Source organism: Panthera uncia (assembly GCF_023721935.1).
Source record: "Panthera uncia isolate 11264 chromosome A1 unlocalized genomic scaffold, Puncia_PCG_1.0 HiC_scaffold_17, whole genome shotgun sequence".
NCBI lineage: Eukaryota > Metazoa > Chordata > Mammalia > Carnivora > Felidae > Panthera > Panthera uncia.
In genome coordinates this window covers 67,818,965-67,841,565 of record NW_026057577.1, presented here as the reverse complement: position 1 = coordinate 67,841,565, position 22,601 = coordinate 67,818,965, and the positions used below count along the sequence as shown (strand labels likewise).

Sequence of the window (22,601 nt, the reverse complement as noted above, 5' to 3'; positions counted from 1 at the left end):
TTCTTTCTTTCTTTCTTTCTTTCTTTCTTTCTTTCTTTCTTTCTTTCCTTCTTTCATGTTTATTTATTTTTGAGAGAGAGAGACAGAGAATCCCAAACAGGCTCTGTGCTATCAGCACAGAGCTAAACGGGGCTTGAACTCAAGAACCATGAGATTATGACCAAGTATCAAGAGCTGGACATTCAACTGACTGAGCCATCCAGGCACCTCATTTCTTTAGTCTTCATATCCAAATTTCCCAAACATTCATCTATGCTTGCTGTCCCTTTTTCCTAAATTCCCATTTACTGTTTAATCCATTCCAATCTGAATTCCATGCTTACAAATCTTTTAAAAAGCTCTCGCTGAGGGCAACAATGATCAATAAGTCAAAAATTAGTTTACATTTTCCAATCTGTATCTTACTTGACCTCATAGCAATTTTGTTTAACCTCCTTTAACACTGTTGATCACCATTTGAAATGGTCTGTACTTCTTGCATACTCTTGCTTCTGTGACTCCACTCTCTTCTGGTTCTCCTCTCTCCCTCCCCATCCCTTCTCCTTCCATCTCCTTTCTTTGCTGATTCAACCTCCTCTACCAGCCCATTAAATTTTGGCAGTCCTCCAAGTTTAGGCTTAGGCCCTCATTTCTTCTAATTCTCTAATTTCAGCCTAGATAATCTCACCCTTCCTCACAGTTTCAATTATAGCACCTATGCTGATCCCTATCATCTCCATTTTGAAGTCCATCCCCCTGTATCCAACAACATGCTCAACATTTCTATTTGTATATTTCAAAGGAAACTTAAAGACCACTTCTAAACTGTAACTCATGATTTCCCCCCACAAACCTGGTGTTTCTCGGATGTTCTTCTGCCAATTCCATCTTAGTAAATTTACTCATGCAATCCGGGCTCCAATTACATTTCTTCGAAGAAACTTCCTTGACCTCCCACTGAGGACAGTGTGTTTTTATTTAATGTTTTTACTCCATTTGACTGTAAGCTCCATTAAGGCAAGGACTATTCTCACTTTGCTCACTGTTGCATTTCTTTTAGCACAGTGTCTGGCAACAGTAGATTCTCAACAACTATTCACTCAGCGGAATTATGAAAGAACACCACACTGGAAATTTTCACTTTGGTATTTTGTGTGCCACATAAAGTTCTAATCTACCAGTTCCCAAATTTTACCAGTTCCAAATATATGAGTTAAAAACTTAGAATATAGATGGTATAACCATCAAATGCATTTATATGCAAAATTTCAAATTTTCAAAAGTAAAATGTCTACAATACTTGAGAAGTCTTCTCTAGCACATCAAAATTCCATACTTAAAGAACGGAAAAACTAAACAAAGTATCAAAACAAAGCAAAAAACCAACAACAGAAAGTTTTAACACAATAGTCAAAATGTCAAACATATTTTAAGAAAAAGCATTCAGAATGCTGAGTGTAACTTCAGATTGAGAATTCATTCCATAATTAGAATTTGAGCAATAACCTTTTATTACCTGGATTATTACATTAGTCAATGTACCTTTTTTGCACTTTTTCCTTGGCATCATTTCTCTTGGGAGTCTTCTCCAATCTGCATGTACAAAAGAAAAAAAAAATACAACAGTTTCAGTTTCCTCTAGGAATTAGTGGCACTGGATATGACTATTTAAAGGGAGATGACAGTTGGTTAATCAGTGAAAATAAAATTTCTTAATATCTGACTGTACAGATTTAGCCTAGGTGATATATTTTCTCCTATGAAAAAAAAAAGAGTTCATTAAAAAGAACTTTGGTGGCTCCCAGCTGGCTCATTTGGAAGAGCATGAGACTCTTTATTTCAGGGTCATGAGTTCAAGCTCCACTTTGAGTGTAAAGAGTATTAAAAAAAAATAAACATTAAAAAAAAAACTTTGAAATAGTGCTATAAAATTTCTACAACTTTCTGTCAATAGTTATATAGTATTTATCTAATCAATTTTAAATATGGAAATTTTCATAACAAGAAAAATAACGTAGAAAAATTTTGTTAATCATGACATACTGTTGAATAAGAAAAAGTTTCTCAGATAGTAAGTACCGGGGTGCCTGTGTGGTTTGGTTGGTTAGGCCTCTGACTCTTTGTTTTGGCTCAGGTCATGATCTCCATGATCTCATGATCTCATGAGATTGAGCCCCACATCGGACTCTGCGTTGACAGCATGGAGACTGCCAGGGATTCTCTCCATCCCTCTCCCATCCCAGTCTCAAAATTAATAAATAAATACTTAAAATAAAATAAGACATTCATATAGAATCCCAGTAAAAAATAAACCTAACATATAAATATTTTCATATATTTAATTTTTGTGCAGAGAAAGCTCTACGTTGGGAACAAAATATTATAGTAATTCTTTATGGGTGTTAGGATTATAGCTGCTTTTCTTATTTATTATTTATGTATTATTTGACCATGCTGTATTTTGTAAGTTTTCTATAGTTGATAACGTGTTTCTTGCATAATAAGGAATTTTTTTTTTAAGTTAAAATATATGACCACAATCCCAACACATGAAAATTAAGCAATTCTAATAATTAACCCAAAACTTTATAATTAAAAATAAAAACAGCCATGGAAAAGTAAATTCACTCTAATAAATAATTTTGACTGCAGGAGGTAAAGAATTTCTCTAATTTATCACTTTCTTTTAATTTTTTTAAATGTTTATTTTTGAGAGAGAGAGAGTGGTGTGCACATGTGTGTGTGTGAGTGCAAACAGGGCAGGGGCAGAGAGAAACAGAGACAGAGGATACAAAGTCAGGGCTCTGCACTGACAACAGAGACCCTGATGCGGGACTCAAACTCATGAACCACGAGATCATGACTGAGCTGAAGTCAGGTGCTTAACAAACAGAGCCACCTAGCTGCCCCACTTTCTTTTAATTTTTAAGCATAGAGTTAATCAGAAAAATGAAGCAACATAAAAATGGATTAAAAAATACTGCCTACTAAAACAAACAAAAAAACAACAACCTCAGGGTATTTTGGAGAAAGCATTTATAACTCAAGCCATTTTACCTGAATTAATAAATTTTGCTTTGAATATATTTCTGCTTTTATAAATAACTCATAGGTGATCACGAAAAAGTAGGTAAAGAGAATCCTTTAAGGAGATGAATATGATGTGGAAGATGGGAGAGATCTGCTATAGGAGACAGGAGAGTGTTCAAGGGGAATCCAACCTTAACAATGATGCACACTGAAAAGACCAGTATTACTCGTGAAAGCAACAATTCTGTAAATGCCACTTATATTCTTACCAAAGGCAGTTACCACAACAACAAGGACAGAGATGTCAAAGGGAAGTGAGTTAAAATGAGAAGGCCCAGGTTCTAGAAGTATTGTCCCAGTCACCCTGATAAGTCACTTCATTTTTATGGCAATTACTTTTTTGTCTGTAAAATGAATGAGCTGGATGAAATCTCTCCAGCCTCTTCTACTTTGCCTGTGTCCAAGGAAAATCTGTGAATGTTGAAAAAATCTCTCTTAGATATGGTTCTGTTGAAAAAGCTTCTTAGCAAATAAAAATAGTCTATATTTGCTTGAAAGGAAGGTCCATGAGCTTGGCTTCAATACTGTCTGCCTGGATTTGTTTTCTCCTCTAAAGCTGAAATCACTCACAAACATGGAAGTATAATTGGTACTGTAGATTAAAATGGTGATTGTGGAAAATGAAGTGGAAAGCCCAAATGCATTTGGCAAGTCCTATTTTATAAAAAAATATTTTAAGAACTTCAAAAACATTTCAACTCTTCCTTGTTATGGTATAAAAATCTTTCATCCTAGTTTTCAAAAGATATATATTAGTAATTAATTATAGGAAAAGAGCCAAACTATTTTCTTACAGTGAAAATTCCTAGGGTAAAAATAGAAAATTTTCCCTAAAAAAATAGGGGGTAGGGAGATAAGCTTTAAAAATTATTTTAACATTTTCAGTTTTATAATTACCTGGTATCCACTCCTCTTTGTATACCTTCATATATCTTTTACTGTATCTTTCAATATCTAGAAAAAAAATAAAAAGTGTTCATTAGAAAACTGCAGAATAAGCCTGCATTTAAGCCATTCCTTTAAAATAACTGAAAACACCAGGTAGCATCTTTTATTTCACACACAGTTTCCTATATTTGTGCCTAAAGTGTTTCTGAACACCTACTGGAAAGTTCAATTAGTATCACACGTTTAAGGAAGTGGCAAGAAGCAGCTGGGTATGAATGGCTGGGGGCGAGCAGAAACCCTAAGCATGTTTTTTAGAATCAGACAACCTGACTCGTTTCTGAAAATATTCACAAAAGCCCAAAGCCAGGTCAGAAAGCCACTTAAATACCAGGAAAGAAAGTCACTTGGCATCTTCTATTTTCTTCTTGTGACACTGGCCTCCAGCTCCCAGTCTTTAAATCTTGTTTAACTGGGATGTATTAACTACCTAAGTGGAGATAGAGAGCTGTTTGCTCACCTCCAGTGCTTGATACATACATTAATACACAGTTAGGCTTCTCAGTGAGCTACTTTTCACAATCCATTGAGGAGCAGAATGGGGAAAAGGGTAGGAGTACGTAGGGTTGGACTTGAGCAAGCCAAAAGCCTTCCATGTCAATTGCTGACAACTCTGCAGGGACCTCCTAGGCTTGCCCAAAATGGGAGAGCCATAGCTGTGGCTCTTGTTTCTGCTTTGCCCACTATGCTGCAAGAAACTCCCTCAATGAGGGCCCACACCCTTTCCTAGCAGCGTAAGTTGGTATCATGCCACAGCTTGAAACCATAGTTGGCAGTGTAAGTGACAGCATCATGCCATAGCTTGAAACCATGGTTCATCATAAAATGTGGTTTTAGGAGTACAGCCATGAAAAAGGGAAGTTAAACCAAAAGATGAAAACATAAAAAGCAAGGCCCAAGTATGTACTTTTTCTTCCATGTTAAGAAAATGATCCCAAATAACAGCAAAACCATGGTGTTAGACAAAGATAACCAAAATAAATAGTAGATCAGAGAGACCAAGAGACCAAGCTTTTCTAGGTATTTAACTGTTTTGACTTCAATCTTGCTCTTAAGCTTTTCACCTGTAAAGAGAAGTCAGCACAAATTCCCAGCATTCGCATTTAAAAATTTTCTCCACAACAGATTGCATATTTTAGATAAATTTAACCTTTAGTAGTAAACTTCTAGAAGAATGAGTGATATTGAAAAACAACTACTGAAACCCAGTTAAAAAGAGGCAAAGGATTTGAACTGGCATTTCTGCAAAGATATGCATGGAAAAAAAGCACATGATAAGATGTTCGACATCATTGGTTGTTTGGGAAATTCAAATCAAAACCGCAATGAGACAGCACTTAATACCCAGTAGGATGGCTACAACCAAAAAGGCAATGACAAGTGCTAGCAAGGATGTGGAGGAACTGGAATCCTCATATAACATTAGTGACGTAAAATACTGCAAGAACTTTGGAAAATAGTTTGACAGTTCCTCAAAATGTTAAATACAGTTATCTGATGATCCTAGATATACACCCAGTAGAAATAACATGTGTCCACCCAGTAGAAAATACATGAATGTTCAAAGCAGCATTACTCATGATAGCTCCAAAGTGGAACTGACCCACATGTCAATCAACTGGTCGCTGGGTAAACAAAATGTGGTATATACAACCAATGGAGTATTATTCAGCCATAGAAAGGAATGAAGACTGCAGTACCACAGGTGAACCATGAAAACATTATGCTAAGTTAAAGAAGGCAGTCACAAAAGTCACATTTTATGATTCCATTTCTTTCAAAGATGTTATCTTTAAGTAATCTCTACACCCAATGTGGGGCTTGAATTTATAGTCCCAAGATCAAGAGTTGCCTGCTTCACCAACCGAGCCAACCAGGGGTCCTTATTATTCCATTTATATGAAATATCCAGAACAGACAAAACACTACAAAGCAGATTAGTAGCTGCCATGGGCTAGATACAGGAGAGAATAGAAGCCTATACTAGTGGCTATAGCGTTTCTTTTCAGAATGATGAAAAGGTTCTAAAAATTAGACAGTACTGTTGACTGTACAATTCTGTAACTACACTAAAAGCCACTGAATTGTATACTTTAAAAAGTGTATTTTTATATATGTGAATTTTATCTCAATAAAACTGTTATTTAAAAAGAAAGAAAATTATTACAAGTTTTAAAAAGAACTTAAGTACAGTAAACTCAAATTTATGTTCCATTATTTCCCTCGTTTTGAAGGCCATTTTTTTTTTCTTAGAGTGTATGAGCAGGGGAGAAGGGCAGACGGAGAATTTTTTAACTTTATTTATTTTGAGAGAGAGAGAGTGAGCAGGGGAGTGGCAGAGAGAGAGAGACAGAGAGACAGAGAGACAGAGAGGAAGAGAGATAGAAAATCCCAAGCAGGCTCCATGCTGTCAGCACAGAGCCCGATATGGGGCTCGATCTCGCAAATGGTGAGATCATGACCTAAGCTGAAATCAAGAGTTGGTTGGATAAAGAAATTGTGGTTTATATACACAATGGAGTACTACAGGGCAATGAGAAAGAATGAAATATGGCCTTTTGTAGCAACGTGGATGGAACTGCAGAGTGTGATGCTAAGTGAAATAAGCCATACAGAGAAAGACAGATACCATATGTGTTCACTCTTATGTGGATCCTGAGAAACTTAACAGGAATCCATGGGGAAAGGGAAGGGAAAAAAAAAAAAAGAGGTTAGAGTGGGAGAGAGCCAAAGCATAAGAGACTCTTAAAAACTGAGAACAAACTGAGGGTTGATGGGGAGTGGGAGGGAGGGGAGGGTAGGTGATGGGTATTGAAGAGGGCATCTTTTGGGATGAGCACTGGGTGTTGTATGGAAACCAATTTGACAATAAATTTCATATATTAAAAAAATGAAAAATACATAAAAAATAAATAAAAATTGAATTACTTAAAAAAAAAAAAAAAAGAGTTGGTTGCCTAACTGACTGAGCCACCTGTGTGCCCCAAGAGAGAGAATCTTAAGTAGACTTAAGCCTAATGCAGGGCTCAATCCTATGACCCTGGGATCATGACCTCAGCTAAAATCAAGTATCAGATGCTCAACCAACTGAATCACTCAGGTGCCCCAGCAAGTCTTTTGAATGCTGTTAACTGTGCATCAACTGTGCATTTTAGGAACACATGTACATTTTTCATGTACAACCTTTGAATATATGCATTTCATATATCCTGATTCCAGATTTTAAATACATTTTATTAATAAGTTCTAACTTCTTACTTCTGATTCTTCTCACATTTGCACCATCCAAATGATTCTAGATTAGAAATACATTCTAATAGGTTCCAGAATTGTAAGAAGTGCAATTCTTCTTACACTTTCATCATCAAAATACAGTACTTTAAAAAGCTTTGATAGCTCACATTTGTAATGAAGTGAGAATGGCCCAGCCATCTTCTTTGGTCTATAATTGTAAAACATTTTCATTATTAAATTTATAATTACTAATTAACATGATCAATCCAACAAACCGTTTCATTCCTGCACAACCTATTGCCTTTCGATCATCTTTGTCTTTGCCTTCAGCATGTGTCCAGTCACAAACTACACCAAATAACTTTTGGTACATCAATATAAAAAAAGAAAAATATCATCACATGTCATTTTAACGGACTAGATGGTCCAGGTTCTTATCACAAAATAGTATGTAACGAGGTGCTTTTTAAGAAGAATACCATATTTCCTTTTTATTCTTAGAGATAGATTGTTTACCCACTGACTCTTGAGTTTGAGAAGATTCATCTAGAATGTTGTCAGATGAAGACTCAGTTTGAGATTTTACTTATACAACGATTTCATGATCATCGTTGGCGCCCAAGGAATTACTGCCTCTACATTCATCTTTTTTGTCTAGTGATTGTGTCACATCTTCCCCTGTCAATTTTCTTCTCTGCACCATTATGGGCAGAAAATGAACAATTCTGAATTCTCAATTGCATTTTATGAAAGCTAAAACAAAAACAAAACAACCACAAAGACAAGAGTCTCTCTAGACTTCTTTTCTTTTTATATCTTCTTAAACATTACTATAATACTTTGGGCAACACAATAGAAACACGGAAGGATAATGCGACCGTGCTGACTTATTTCAATGCTGTACCATCCTTCCGTGCAACTTCACCATTTTTCCATTTTGTTTCTGATGTTTTAGTCTCTTTTTCCCAGGGTAGTGGGGGATAACTGATGAGTAATGATGAAAGAATATCTGTGCTGATAAAACAGCAAAATGTTTACAGATGAAGGAAAAGTGAAATCACTAAGATTCCAAAACGTATTTAAATTTATAAAAGGATCCAATGAGCTGATATGGTAATGCTCAGATAAAATGAGTTTTGTTTTTTTTTTTTTTTAAATAAATTCTCTTTGTTTTTTAGAAGATCTCTATTAAAAAATAAAAGTTATGGGGGCGCCTGGGTGGATCAGTTGGTTAAGTGACTGACTCTTGATTTCAGCTCAGGTCATGATCTCACGGTTTGTGGGTTCGAGCCCTGAGCTGGGTTCCACACAGAGCATGGAGCCTGCTTGGTATTCTCTCTCTTTCTCTTTCTCTCTCTTTCTCACTCTCTCTCTCTCTCTGCCCCACCTCTGCTCATGATCTCTTGCTCACTCTCTTTCAAAATAAACAAATAAACTTAAAAAAATTAAAGTTATGAATATCACTGCTCAAAAATAAACTCCAGCAGTGCCTGAGTGGCTCAGTTGGTCAAGCATCTGACTCTGGATTTTGGTTCAGGTCATGATCTTGCAGTTCATGGGTTCGAGCCCCACATCGGGCTCTGCACTGGCAGCATAGAGCCTGCTTGGGATTCTCTTTCTGCCTCTCCCTTGCTCACTTTCTTTCTCTCTCTCAAAATAAATAAACATTACAAGAAAATCAAAAATCAAAATAGGGGTCTCATGGACCCTGATGGCACATTGACAGTTAACAAATACCAAACTCCATTTATTCAACAGCAGATCTTGTGGCCATATTGCAAGTAAATGTTATGATTTCCATTAAGCTTTTGAAGTTCTAAAAATGGCTTATAGAATGATCGCCACTGTCACTCCTGTTTCTACCTCAGAGGACCCCAGTAATGCAGGAACCCGAGCTGGGAACAATTGGATCAGATGCTCTCTATATATCCTTGCAGCTACAATTCATTAAAATAATAATATTGGTGTTTTTCTTTTATTACAAAAATAAAAGAAAATACCAATCATTTCTATAATTCTACCCGAAAGCATTATAAACAAATTGTGAAAACATCACGATAAGATATATTTTTATTCTATGTCCTCAGTTCTTTGTGATTTCAATGCCCTGAGCCACTAGCCACAAGGTTATCAGGAAACCCAGAGATCTCCTACCCTCATTTAGTTCTTTACATTAATTCCTAAGTCTCTCTTTCTTAAAGCATATAGGTGATGAGTGATGGGAGAAGGCTGATAAAGGTACTGTGATAGAACACCATCCAGAATGTAGCTTCCTCTGACAGACGCATACTGCTGTTCAGTCTGGCCAATTCTTTCTCATTTATGGTGTTCAGAGTACATAAACATTATGTGTGTGTATATATGTATATATGTGTATTTATTATATTAACCTATATTCATGCATATGTATGTATATATTTTAAAAAACATTTTCAACTGTAGTTTTTTAAAATACATTACATCAGAAAAGAAAGGTAAACATGAAGATTTTGAAGGAGAATATACTTGTATCAATTTGGAAAATCCTATAGAAGTGTTTTTTTCCAGAAAGAAACAGAAACGATTCCTTGTATTTTTAAATACGTTCTGTAGTCATCAAAGATAAAGAGCCTCTTAATCCAGGTACAAGCCAACCACTCCCAGAAATCAGCAATGAAATTGTGTTCCCTGTTTAAAAGACTCCCAGGTATGTTTTAATGATATGATATACTTGCAAATTAGACCTATGCTTTAATAATGACCACATTTAGTTAAGTCTGTTCCATACTCTAGAAAAAACAATAATTTTTAAAAGATTAAAGTATACCCTACACTATAATTTTTTCTAATAAGAATGTTTATTAGTTCATTTAATCTTTTTAAAAATCTTTACAATTAGAGCTTTAATTTCATTTTTGAACTCAGATAGATAAAAGCATGTAACATAATCATGAAAGTAAAAAAAATCTGCACTTTTGAGATAAAAATATACCTTTCTAAACCACTATATAAACTTCAAGCAGCTACGTTTGAAAAATAAATAAACTTGTCTAAAATGCTTCTTATAATTATAAGCACATGTAATATTACTATATAAGACTTTCTTTTTGACTCTTAGCCAGTTCTAAGTCTTTTAGAGAGGGAGAAAATGGAATGCATTTTTAATACTAATGGAATGAGATGATACTATATGAATTTCTCATGCTTTAATGATGTTGTTTTGGGAACTCAAGGATGATATTGATCTCTCTAATTTCAACATTCGAGGGCAGAAACTGAAAATCAATACAGACCTAATGTGCTAAATAACTACTCAGGAATGGGCTCTCTTCCTCTAAAACCACTTCCCACTCCCTCTCTGAGACTTTCAAGCCTTCTCCAATGGTAATTTCTCCTCTCTGTCCTTGGCATAACCAAGGAGTACACCCTTTATGTTTTCTTATGTACAAATCATAAGTCAAAAATATATTTATGGCTTCTAAAAGTTTTCACCAAAATATTAAATAATCATATTTAATTTTAAATACATTTTAAATTTAATATTAGATACAAAAAATTTATGTGTAAGGATAACCATTGCATTATATACACATATGACCAAAAAACTAGAAAACACTTTAAATCTAACAGCAGAGAACTACGTACAATTAATAATGTTATATACAGATCATGGAATACCACATAATGATTAAAAATCTAATTTTCCAAGAATATTGAGGACATGTGAACATGCTAATAACATGCTATTGGGTAAAAAAGGAAGATGCAAAGAATCCAATTTTATAAAAACCATACACATGCAAAAGAAAAAAATCTAGAATGTATAATAAAATATTAATAGATCTCTAGCCATAAGCATTAGAGGTGATTTTTACTTTTTACTATTTCTGTTTTTTGTAATTTTCACCAAGACTATGAAATTTCTATTAAAAGGTAATTTTAAAAATAAAATATCAGAAAGTTTAAAATACATTTTCTGTTGAATCAACAGAAGTATGCTCTTTTATGGTAGTTGATAATTTCTGATGTAACTAAATCAATCTGCACCAAATTACTCTCTGTCTTGTACACAAACACTGTCTTGTCTGTACACATTCAACCACATAACCAAAGGGTCCAAACCCACCTTGTTTTTCTTCAGGTGTTTCTAAATAATAAGGCATCCTTTTCATAGTTTCTCTCAGCTCCTGTTTCAATGCCAGCATGTATTCTTCGCCCTCTCCTGCTTTCAGTGGCACCGGTTTATAATCTGTATCCTGTTTAAAAGACAATGTGTGTGTATGTGTGTGTGCCTTTTTAATAAAATAAGTTTCTTAACATCCTTTTTGTCTATAATCTGGAAAATTTCATTTTTATTGAAAAACTACATTTCCCAGGTACTAAGTTTTACAATCAACTGAAAAGACGTTGAGCTTTTGGAATCTATTTAACTTTTTAGCCTATTTCCTACTTTGCTCTCATTTTAGACAGTAGGAAAGATTCTTAATTTTCCTACTGACCACACCAAGTATTTTGTTATATAGTCTGTTGACTGTGATTACATGTTTTAGAAGTCAAGGCACCCAAATGAGAGTAACTGCTTTAGTCCCCTAGTAACCTCAATTAGTAGTGGTGGTATTTGTGGGAGAAGTAGCATTAAAAAAAAAAAAAAATTAAAAGTAGCAGTTATCATGTACAAGTGGTTACTCTGACCAGGATGTCCTCATCACTCAACATCCACGATCCCACTTAAAGTATCATCAGTACTTCCCCTTTTACAGTAAATAAACTGAGACGTGAACAATCTATAAGCTCATAAACCATGTAAATGACAAAGCGGGAGTTTGAATCTACATCTTCAATTTTATAAAATTACACACATGCACACATAGGTATATATGTTCATGAAATACATATATTTATTAAAAAGTGGGGTCTCAGGGTATGTAGTAAAAGACATTTCTAAAAGAAAAAGACATTTCTGGTATCAGAACTACGTACAGGGTACATTTTCAAAATTTCACTCTGAGTTTATTCATTCATTCTACAGCTATTTATTGGGTGCTTACTATAAGCTAGACATGGCTAGACAATAAGAGATACCATGATGAACTGGTCAAACTTCTTGCCCTTAGGGAACTTACATACTAGAAGAGAAAAATACAAGAAATAAGTAAACAATGAGGAAATATGCAATTTGAGGTAGCGATAAGTGTCATAAAAAAAGTAAGGCTGGGTAGAACAAAGTGTGACTGACAGAATACACGGAGGTTGGAAGTAGTTGGTCTAGACAGGGTAAGCACACAGGACCTCTCAGGAAATCACATCTGAGTACTGCTCCGGAAAAAATTAGGAAGTCATCATGCAGACTTGGGAATAGATGGCTTCAGCCACGGAAACTGGCAGAGGAAAAGGCCTGAGAGAACAAGGAGGCCATGATGGCTAAGAAGCGAGAAGGACAGTGGTAGCAAGAGTCAGAGAGACACCAGCAAGGCCATATCAAACACAGCCAGTTTGCCAGCAGCAAGGAATTTCAATTTTATTCCAACTATACAACAACACAGTATGTACTAATATTTCCAGTGTTTAGAAGTAACCTCACACATGGAGAAGAGTTGTTTTCAAGGAAATCAATGTATAAAGTGATTGACATAATGCACAAACGTGAGGTATCTGTCATTGTTCCAGGCTATACTAAATATCAGAAAGGCAAAATATCAAGAGCAAAAAGTAGAGACTCCCTGTGTAAGACATCTAGATCCCTAGATACATTTGTCCAGCGTCCTCTACTTACACAAATCATTCGACAAAAGACTTTTCCCTTCTGAAATACGGGAGAAACTGCTGGATCGAAGGGTATCTGGTCATTTATGAGTTTTTCATTTTTTATATTGCAGCACATACACATCTGGAAATGTAAGCTCAGGTTTCAAACTAAATGTAAAGTGAAAGCCTTAAATTAAACATTATGCCAATTAGGTTTACAGCATACTCATTAGATTTAAAAGCAACACTAAATGTAGCAGGAACAACTAGATTTTGAGAAACAGCAACAAAACTCAAACTGACTTTAATAAAATAGAGAAATAAGCAAAAACCAAAAACAGCCGAGTGGGGAATCAAAGGCAAAACGGTACACTAGGGAGCAAAATCAAATTCTGTAGATACAAGATGAGAAGAAAATCATTAAGTGAAAGTCTAGTAGACTGAGGACCACTAGGGAGCAGTGTAAAACCTAACCTTTTAAAAATATTATTATTTTTTTTTAATTTTTTTTTTTTTAACGTTTATTTATTTTTGAGACAGAAAGAGAGCATGAACAGGGGAGGGGCAGAGAGAGACGGAGACACAGAATCTGAAACAGGCTCCAGGCTCTGAGCTGTCAGCACAGAGCCCAACGTGGGGCTCGAACTCATGGACTGTGAGATCATGACCTGAGCCGAAGTCGGATGCCCAACCGACCAAGACCCAGGCGCCCCTAAAAATATTATTTTGAGGGGCTGGGAGACATCATGATCTCACAGCTCGTGCAGTCGAGCCCCACGTCACACTCTGCTAACAGCACAGAGTCTGCTTGGGATTCTCTCCCACTCTCCCTCTCTCTCTGCCCCACCCCTGCTTGCCTTCATTCTCTCTCTCTCTGCCAAAATAAATAAATAAACAAACATTAAAAAAATTTAAAAAACAAAATATTATTTTGGTATTGGAATACATCAAAAATAGCAACAGAAGTAGGAAATGAAAAAATTCTTTCTTAGTTCATGTTGTACTGAATGTATTCACATCAAGTTGTATACAGTTTCTTTGTTTTTAGAAGGCAGTGTAAAAATTAGAAGAGGTTCAGGGAAGAACAGTGGCCGTGAAGCACACTCTCTTTTACTTTCTTACACTTAAGATATTCTAAGGATGTTATATCTTCAGTCCTGTGCAGAATTTTAATTTTCTTTGAAAGATGAAAAAACCAGCTATGAGAAATCTGCTGTTAATGTACTTACAGGAAATAGTGGGGGTGGTTTCAGGACTACATCGGGTAGCTTTTCACCTCTGCCAAATCCAACTGCCTCAATATTAAAGGTGTAAGCTGCACGTCCGCGTCCTTTGTTCCCAGCCATCAGAACTAGTTATACCAGCAAATTCTGAAAGACATCACATAAAAAAAAAGGAAATCAACATTTTAAAGCAGAATATAAAACTCTGTCCCTTAAGTAGCATGGCTAATGGAAAATACTTCTGGAAAGCAAAACTTATAAAGAAATAATAAACATACGCTAAACTGATTTCTGAACTCCTCACATCTACTCAGGTCTGGCAGGTGACATGATGATGGCCTCAATTACCTCACCAGGCCCTGGGTGAACAGCTGACCCTGGGTCCCCTTTGAGATGCTGCCCACACCACTGCACACAGCCAGTTGATGCAATTCTCTCCACCCCTCTGTGATTTGGCATCAAGATTTCAGACATATGTAAAAAGTGTGGACAAGGAAAGGTCTGGCTGATGAAGACAGACCACCCAGCTTTCTCATTCAGCTTGAAGACTACCACGAGTCATATACACTTTAGATTTTTAAATGATAAAAAAAACATCTGAAATAGTTAAATTAAAGGTAAGATAAACCTGTACTCTTTTCAACTTTGGCCACAGTAGAGATGTCACATACTCAAGTTCTCTACTGAACTTGTGAATTGTCTGAAACAGGATTGATCTCTACAGTGTGAGAACAGAGCTGGCAGTATATTAACAGGGATCCCTATACCAAGGCTCTGTCACTACAAGAGTGCAGTTGACTGTCGTGGTGATTATGACACACATCCTCTAAGTCTCTTTTCCCACTGATAATACTGTGTATCAATCCTGCAAGTCCAAGAAAACAGCAATATATCCTCTCCTACCGACTTAACAGTTCCCCTTCCTTTCTTTCCTTACCGTTATTTTTTGAAACACTGAGGTCATTTCCTATACAATGCTTCTCCAAATTTAAGGCACACGAGAATTACCTAGGAATCTTGTTAAAATGCAGATTCTGATTCAGCTGGCTGAGAACCTGCATTTCTAACAAGCTCTCTGGGATTATCCATGCTACTGGTATGCGGGCCACTGTTTGAAAGTAGCAAGGTTGTAACATTCTCCCATTTCCGAATTTGAGGAACTGAATACATGAAATGCAGTATAACACATTCCTCTTCGTTGTATTTTCTATTTTCTAAATAGGTGAACTAGAGGCTTACTCAAATTTGAGTTTAATTTTTTACAAGGACACTTAAAAGAGTTGCTCTGTTCCTCCTATTGCATCACATCAGGATGCAAACAAAACCAATCTCTCTTTCTTTCTCTCCCTTTCTCTCTCTCACTGATGTTCTCTGGTCAGTGGGTTCAGGTGCTAGCAGTCTGTTTCATCTAGCATACAGTTCCCCATCACTTTCCACCTAATGATGTCAGCAGCCATTGATGATCGTAGCCTAGATTCATTATTCCATTATGGGCTGTAATTTTATTCTTTCTGTATCTACTAATTGGAATTCTATCATGACTGAATTTCCTCATTCACTATTTAGCTACAATGAAGCATAAGTTGTAGAGGAAAGGTACCTATTCTAATACCCAAGCTCATTCCATGTGTCCACACTAAAAGAGAGGAGGATATCTAAATGGCCATGTTTCATTGCTGAGTCACTCAAGTATATGCTGAGCCTGCAGAAAGCAGGTCTTCCAAGTATGAAAACTGCTGAGCAAAAAGACACACTCACTCTAAGAAATGAATTGTGAGAGCCCTGTAGGCATGGTCAAGACCACTGGGCTTAATTCCAGTCTGTGATTTGCCCACAAGTAAAGATGAACAATTCCAGGCATTTCCCAAACTTGCCTGATCATGAGAACTGGCCAGAGAACTTGTTAAATATACATATCGAATCCTATGCAATCTTCAAGTATTCAAACCTACACCAGAATCTTTGGAGGTGGGCTCTGAGAAACAGTTGGGAAAACTCACCCTAAGAAGAGAGTATGTCAGCTACCATTGTTTGATGGAAAATCCCTTGAGAAATACCAGACGCTGGAGCCTCTAAACTTCCGTATTTATCAAGTACCTTTGGATGTATAAACTGGTATCATTAATGAATGGATTGCCCTTGGCAGAAAAATCAATCCTAGCTCTTGAGACACCCTCAATGATTACATGGCCTTCTGGCCTACAAATCCATCTCTTTTTAGTTTGGCTATTATGAGTCAGTTCTCCTGTACCTACAGAAGCTGCCAAATTAATTTTCTTCTCTTGGAGAGCTGAGAGGTACTTCTTGGACTCCAGTAACTGTCTCATAGGGAAAATGGCTCACAAGTGAGGCCTAAGCATCAATCTCTGGTATCCTCTGAGTCAACCACTGCCATGTTCTTCTTTCACCCTCCCAAACTGCTTGAATGAAAGGTTTTTTATAAGCAGCTTTCCCCATTTCCTTATTATCCCAATCTTCCTCTACTTCATATAGGCCAATTTCATTGAGTCATTCATTCAACCAATATTGAGTATTCCAGGCACTATGGCAGGACCCATGAATAAAACCATGTCCCTGTACTAAGGGCAAGTATTTCAGTGGCTCAAAGAACACACACATGTAAACAAATAAATGTGTAACATAATAGTATGTATTCTAGCTGTGGGTTGAATTGTGTCTCCCTCCTACCCACCCCGTACCTGTGAATGTATGACCTTCCTTATTTGGAAATAAAATCTTTCCTGCAGATGTAATCAAATTAAGATGAGGTCATAGTGAATCAGGGTGAGCCCTCTTCCAATGATGGGTGTCTTTCTAAGAGGGAAATGTGGACAGAGAGAAACACACACAGAGGGAAAACACCATGTGAAGATGGGAGGCAGAGACTGGGATGCTGCAGCTGCAAGTCAAGAATACCAAAGAGTGCCAGGAAGCACTGCAAGCTAGGAGAGGCCTGGAACAAATTCTCCCTCAGAGCCTCTGGAAAGAACGAACCCTGCCCACACCTTGATTTCACCTTGTTTTCAGACTTTGGGCCACCAGAACTGAGAGAGAATAAATATCGGCTATTTGAAGTCGCCCAATTAGTGGTAAAATGTTATAGCAGCCCTAGAAACTCATCAACACAGCTCTTGAAAAAAAATAAATGATGGCAAGGGGACAGAGAATAATAAAGGGGTATGTTAGCTTTTCACACAAGGAAGGTCTTTCTGTGGAGGATAAATCTGAGCACCATGCCGGAGAAGGCCTGTAAGCCACAAGATAAGGGGATAAGGTAGACACGGCTGCACAGAGAAGGAGGAACAAGTGCAGAGAAAGAAGCCAAATGCTGGGAGTGTATGAGGAATGAGAAGGCCATGTCCCTGGCGAGGAGTAAGGAACAAGAAGAGGCAGGTCAGGGCCGGATTTTGCGGAGCCCTGTGTGAGTTGAGGTAAAGGGTTTGGCTTTTTACCTCACTTGTGATGGGAACTGGTTTCACAAAAATGTTGAAATGCAAAGGTCCCAATGGCTCCCAAGAGCAAAATCCACTGGCATTTTGTCCTCATTCATGTCTTGGACTTCCAAAGCACATGACTTGCTATGGCCTCCTCCCTTTTGAAATTCTCTCCTTCCTAGGCTTTATTAAAACTCTGGGGTTTTTTTGTTGTTATTGGCTACTTCTCTTCTTAAACCTCCTAAATATGGATTTCCTTAAGGCTCAATCTTTGGTCTTCTGCTTTTTTTTTTTTTGGTCTTCAGAAAACACACCTGCACGCAGGGTTTGATGACCTCTCCCATACTATTATCTCCAACACTGACCTTTGTCTTGAGTTTCAGCCCATGTTCCCACTATCAAAAGAATATTTGGAAAGCACTTTAAACTTAAAATAGTGAGGTCATCTTCCCCCTACACCAACTGGCTTGCCTTTTAGGTATTATGTCCCTGCTTCTAACCACAGAATGTTATTTTCCCAGTCACCAACACTTGATGACTTGGAGTGCATCAATATTGATTCCTCACTCTGTTCTACCCCTCCTATCGAATCAATCACCTAATTCTTCCTTCAAAATGTCCCTTCATTTCCATTTCCTCTACCATAATCCAGTTTAACCTCTTTCTACATCACTTTTGAGTGACTGCAAGTTTTGTGGTATCCCTTGTTCTTCCTATTTGTTTTAATTTATTCTTCCACATTATTCATCCTAAGGCATAGTTCTGATCATGTCGGTCTTCTCATCTTTCCTCTTCGCTACAGGATTAAATCCAAACTTCCTACCCAAGTATTCAGGGCCCTTTTAAGATGCCTGCACTCCTGACTCCTTGTATCATCATATCTTGTTTACCATTCTCTCCACTACAATCTACCCCATTTTCCTCCCTGCTTAACAGTAGCCCCTTTCACCTGAAGATCCAGTCTAAGTCCAGTCTCCTTGATACCCTTATAGAAGAATATTAGCTGTATCCTCTTACATATTCACCTTCCTTGACCTCTACTTTTGTTCAGGACTTTACCATCTCTAACACAGAACAAATAAATTCCCATTGCCAGCCTCCCACTTTCAACCCACTCTCCAGTCATCTCTCTAGAACATAAACCTTGATGTGTCACTCTCCTTACCTAACAAAATCCACAGCAGTTGCTTCACCCCACTTCGCTCTTGTAAAGATCCTCCAATAAAATAAGTGCATTTTAAAAAATTGAGGTGTTACATATTGCTACTCTTCAATTTTAGAAGAAATAGAGACAATGCCTTTTGGGAAATGGGCCTTTTCCAAAGGCAAGGAGTTTCACTTATGTTTTATTTATTTCTTTGGCCGTATTAACAGAGATTTTATATCCCCACTGTCTAGCACAGTGCTCTCTATATAGCAACAGCTCCGCAATTAATGTTAAGCTCTCTTTCCTTCTCTTTCTTTTCCTTCCTCTCTTCTTTCCTTCCTTTCTTTCATATGGTGTCATGAGCAAAATCTACCCAAAGAAGTACAATTCAGTCAGCCTACTATTAACATCGTTGTTTTCTTTTAAACTTCCAGAACTATAAAGTTGGAGACCTGGAAGTACACTAGAAGCATCAGAATGTACAAACAAAACTCAGGCTTCATACCAGAACAACAAAATCAGAATCTTTGGAGATGGGATTCAGGCATTAGGACTTTTCAAAGCATTCCCAGAGTTTACAGCATATAGCGTAAATTAAGATCCACTGCTTTCTGGGGTGCCTGGGTGGCTCAGTATGTTAAGCAACTGACTTCAGATCAGGTCATGGTCTTGTGGTTCAAGTCATGTGTCAGGTTCTGTGCTAACAGCTCAGAACCTGGAGCCTGCTTCTGATTCTGAGACTCCTTCTCTTTTGCCCCTCACGCTCACACTCTGTCTCTCTGTCTCTCAAAAATAAATATGGTTAAAAAATTTTTTTAAAGAACCACTGCTTCCTATTAAACTTCACATTTTGTAAAAGAGGAAAGTGAAGCCCTGAGAGGTTAGTTGATTGCCTAAAGGCACACAGTTAATTTCTAACAAAGACAAAACTGGGTTAAAGCCTCAGGTACCTTTCCATTCTCCATTCATCCACATTACACTACCTGAAACACATTCCCAGGCTAGTTGAACACTTTTTTAATCCCACAGATACTTTTATTAATCTTTACAAGGAAGTGTATTAGCAATGGCAAAATTAACTGACTTTCAAAGTATAAAATCAGAAGCATCATCCTTCTATTTTGGATTCCTGAAATCCTGAAAATTCCTGTTCAGAACTGTTCTGAGCTGGTTTGATGGGTGTTGTTCAAACATCCAAGAGCTGAAATGCAAAGTCCATTCTGTTTGACTGTAGAGACAACACTACGTCACAGGCTGAGGTAATATCTGAAGTTCCTCCTAGTGCTAACATTTTACGAGTTGTGATTGTGGCCTAAATGTGTTGTCTTCCACATCTCACACTGCCCCTTGTACATAGTGGCTACGTGAATGAATGTACAATCTGATGTAAGTAGGCATGGAAGCTGGGGGAGGCACGAAAAGACAGGTCACAGCATCTTTCCTGATAAATGACACCTCAATTGTCCCAGTCAGAACCTGATAGTCATGCTGTCCTCCTCTCCACCTTCCTTGATACCCTTATAGAAGAATATTGGCTGTATCCTCTTACATATTCACCTTCCTTGACCTCTGCTTTTGTTCAGGACTTTACCATCTCTAACACAGAACAAATAAATTCCCATTGCCAGCCTCCCACTTTCAACCCACTCTCCAGTCACCTCTCTAGAACATAAACCTTGATGTGTCACTCTCCTTACCTAACAAAGCTTTGAGTCTAACTCTCTGTCTCTTGCCCCCTACACACCACACTCTAGCCACTCTCTACTCTGCTACATCAGCTCTTGCATGTAGCATTCCTTCTGCCTGGAATGCCTTCCTCCCGCATCCAACTACGCAACGCCTGGCACCATTTAAGATGCTGTGCAAATGACACCTCTCTGTGACCATTTTCTCTACCCAACAAGGAGACAGATCTCTCCCTTGTCTGTTTCCCAAGTACTACAGTGCTTTTATTACCCTTTTAAAGATCATGTTGTGATTGCCAGTTCTTGTCTGTCTCTCCAGTAAGCCCTTCAATTAACTATTCATCAAGTATTTATTAAGCACCCTCTGTGTCAGACCATCTTCTGCACACTGGGAATATAGCAGTGAACAAAACAAAGTTTCTGCTCTTGTGGAGCTCATAGTCTAGCACAGGAAATGGAAAGAACCATGTCGAGAACTAAGAAAATATGGACATCCAAGGGAGTGTGATACAAGCAGATGGATCTGTAAATATGAAGGCCTCCTTGAAGACTTACATTTCCATGCTCTATCACTTACCAGAGCCTGGCAAAAGTCCAACAAATACTGGGTGAATTATTGCTGAGCTCATGGCCTAGTAAGGATATCTCTCCATTTCTCCTACAGCGGTTTCCCTCTGCCTATGGGAAAAATGTCTAAACTACAGAAAGCTCTGTACTTCCCAGCTGAGAGCATCCTGACAAACAGTGGTCTTTTAAGCCCTGCTCAAATGCTACTCTTCAATAATCCTTTTCATCTGTATCCTTATAGCACCTAGTTTTTACTTCCTCTGTCGTATATACACCATACTGTTTTATATTGCAAATAGGTGTGCATAAATATCATCTTCCCTCAAATTCTTGAGAACCCAAATCATGACTTATTTTTTTCTTTTTTTTTTTTCCACTCAATACTATTCTCACAGATCATCTAGCTCAGGGACTTGCATGTAAGGACAGCCCCAAACAGTGGCTGAAGATTAGGAAAATATTCAGAAAAGCTACATCTCCACCAAAGGTTTTTAGGAGTGTAGGAGAGGACAGTACATCTCTCCTACGAAGGTTTATTAGTAGCTGCCACAATAAGGGTTTTCATAATTACTTTTTACAAAGCTAGCTCATGGGTTTCTTTATAATTAATCAAGTTCTCCAGGGAATTTTTGAAGCCTAACTTGATGTTTCAATAGCTGGGAGGTGCTAGGTGGATACAGGGATCTGGTGTTCATAGTGGGGGTGATTTATATGGCGGGCTGGGCCACACCCAGATATTATCCACGTTTTCCGTTCTCACAAGGTGCGACTGCCTCCACCTTTACTTAGTTGAGCCTTTTCTACCAACTTTCTTTGCTCTCTTTCAAGAGCTGACAAACTAACCCCCCCCCCCCCCCAAAATGGAGGGTAGGGGAAGGAATACAGAATTTCATTTTTTATAAGAGCATTAAGACGTTATTAACAACCCTTCTCCCCACGATACAGGTTAAAGTGCCAAGAGTTAAGAAAACATACTGAATAGTCTGTCCATAGCAGCAAGTCTGCGGCAATGACTCGTGCCTGAACCAATCACATAGTCCCCAGATTTGAAAATCTACCATCAGTTACAGCATAAATCCTCTTCTAACTCACTGCAAACAGTCCAGGAAGTGGAGCCTCGTTAAGATCGGGAAAGGGCGGTTTTCAAAGATTTTGAAGGGATTAGAAGGGAAAGGTAAAGCTATCTCCCAACTACCCTCAATCCTGAAGCGCTTTATTGAATCTCCACCTCTGACTTCCCCCACCTTCTCCATGTGCCCCTTTAACTTCTCTCTACCCTCTCCATCGCCTCCCAACCCCTCAATTGCTCCCTCTGTTACCTGCTGTCTCGAGGCTTGGGTAAAACTGTGCACCCAAAGTGCCGGCCGGCAAGGAAGGGGTGCACACAGAAGGCGCGAGCGCTGGGATACCGGTTCCACCTCTAGAGAAACGCGCTCCGCCCTCCACGCGGGCTCAGAGCCTTGTTCCGATCCCCAACAGTTAGCCCCGCCCACCCTCTCTCTAGGCCCCGCCCCCCCGGGCAAGGAGCTTTTTAGCCCTTGGCAGGCGCCGTACTTCTCCATCCGGTTTGGCC

At 37.9% G+C, this 22,601-nt stretch overlaps 1 protein-coding gene across 2 annotated transcripts in view; it reads right to left on the bottom strand.

The window, feature by feature from the left end:
- The window catches only part of POLR3G (RNA polymerase III subunit G), a 41,932-nt gene extending 19,494 nt beyond the window's left edge, over window positions 1-22,438 (bottom strand). For both annotated transcript variants that reach the window (XM_049647550.1, XM_049647551.1), the window contains exons 1-5: window positions 22,348-22,438; window positions 14,202-14,342; window positions 11,354-11,483; window positions 3,967-4,023; window positions 1,522-1,572 (exon numbers count right to left, since the gene is read on the bottom strand). In XM_049647550.1, coding sequence (XP_049503507.1) covers window positions 1,522-1,572; window positions 3,967-4,023; window positions 11,354-11,483; window positions 14,202-14,318 — 355 coding nt within the window. In that variant the 5' untranslated portion in view covers window positions 14,319-14,342; window positions 22,348-22,438. The remainder of the gene's footprint in view (window positions 1-1,521; window positions 1,573-3,966; window positions 4,024-11,353; window positions 11,484-14,201; window positions 14,343-22,347) is intronic.
- Between the last annotated feature and the right edge of the window lie 163 nt (window positions 22,439-22,601).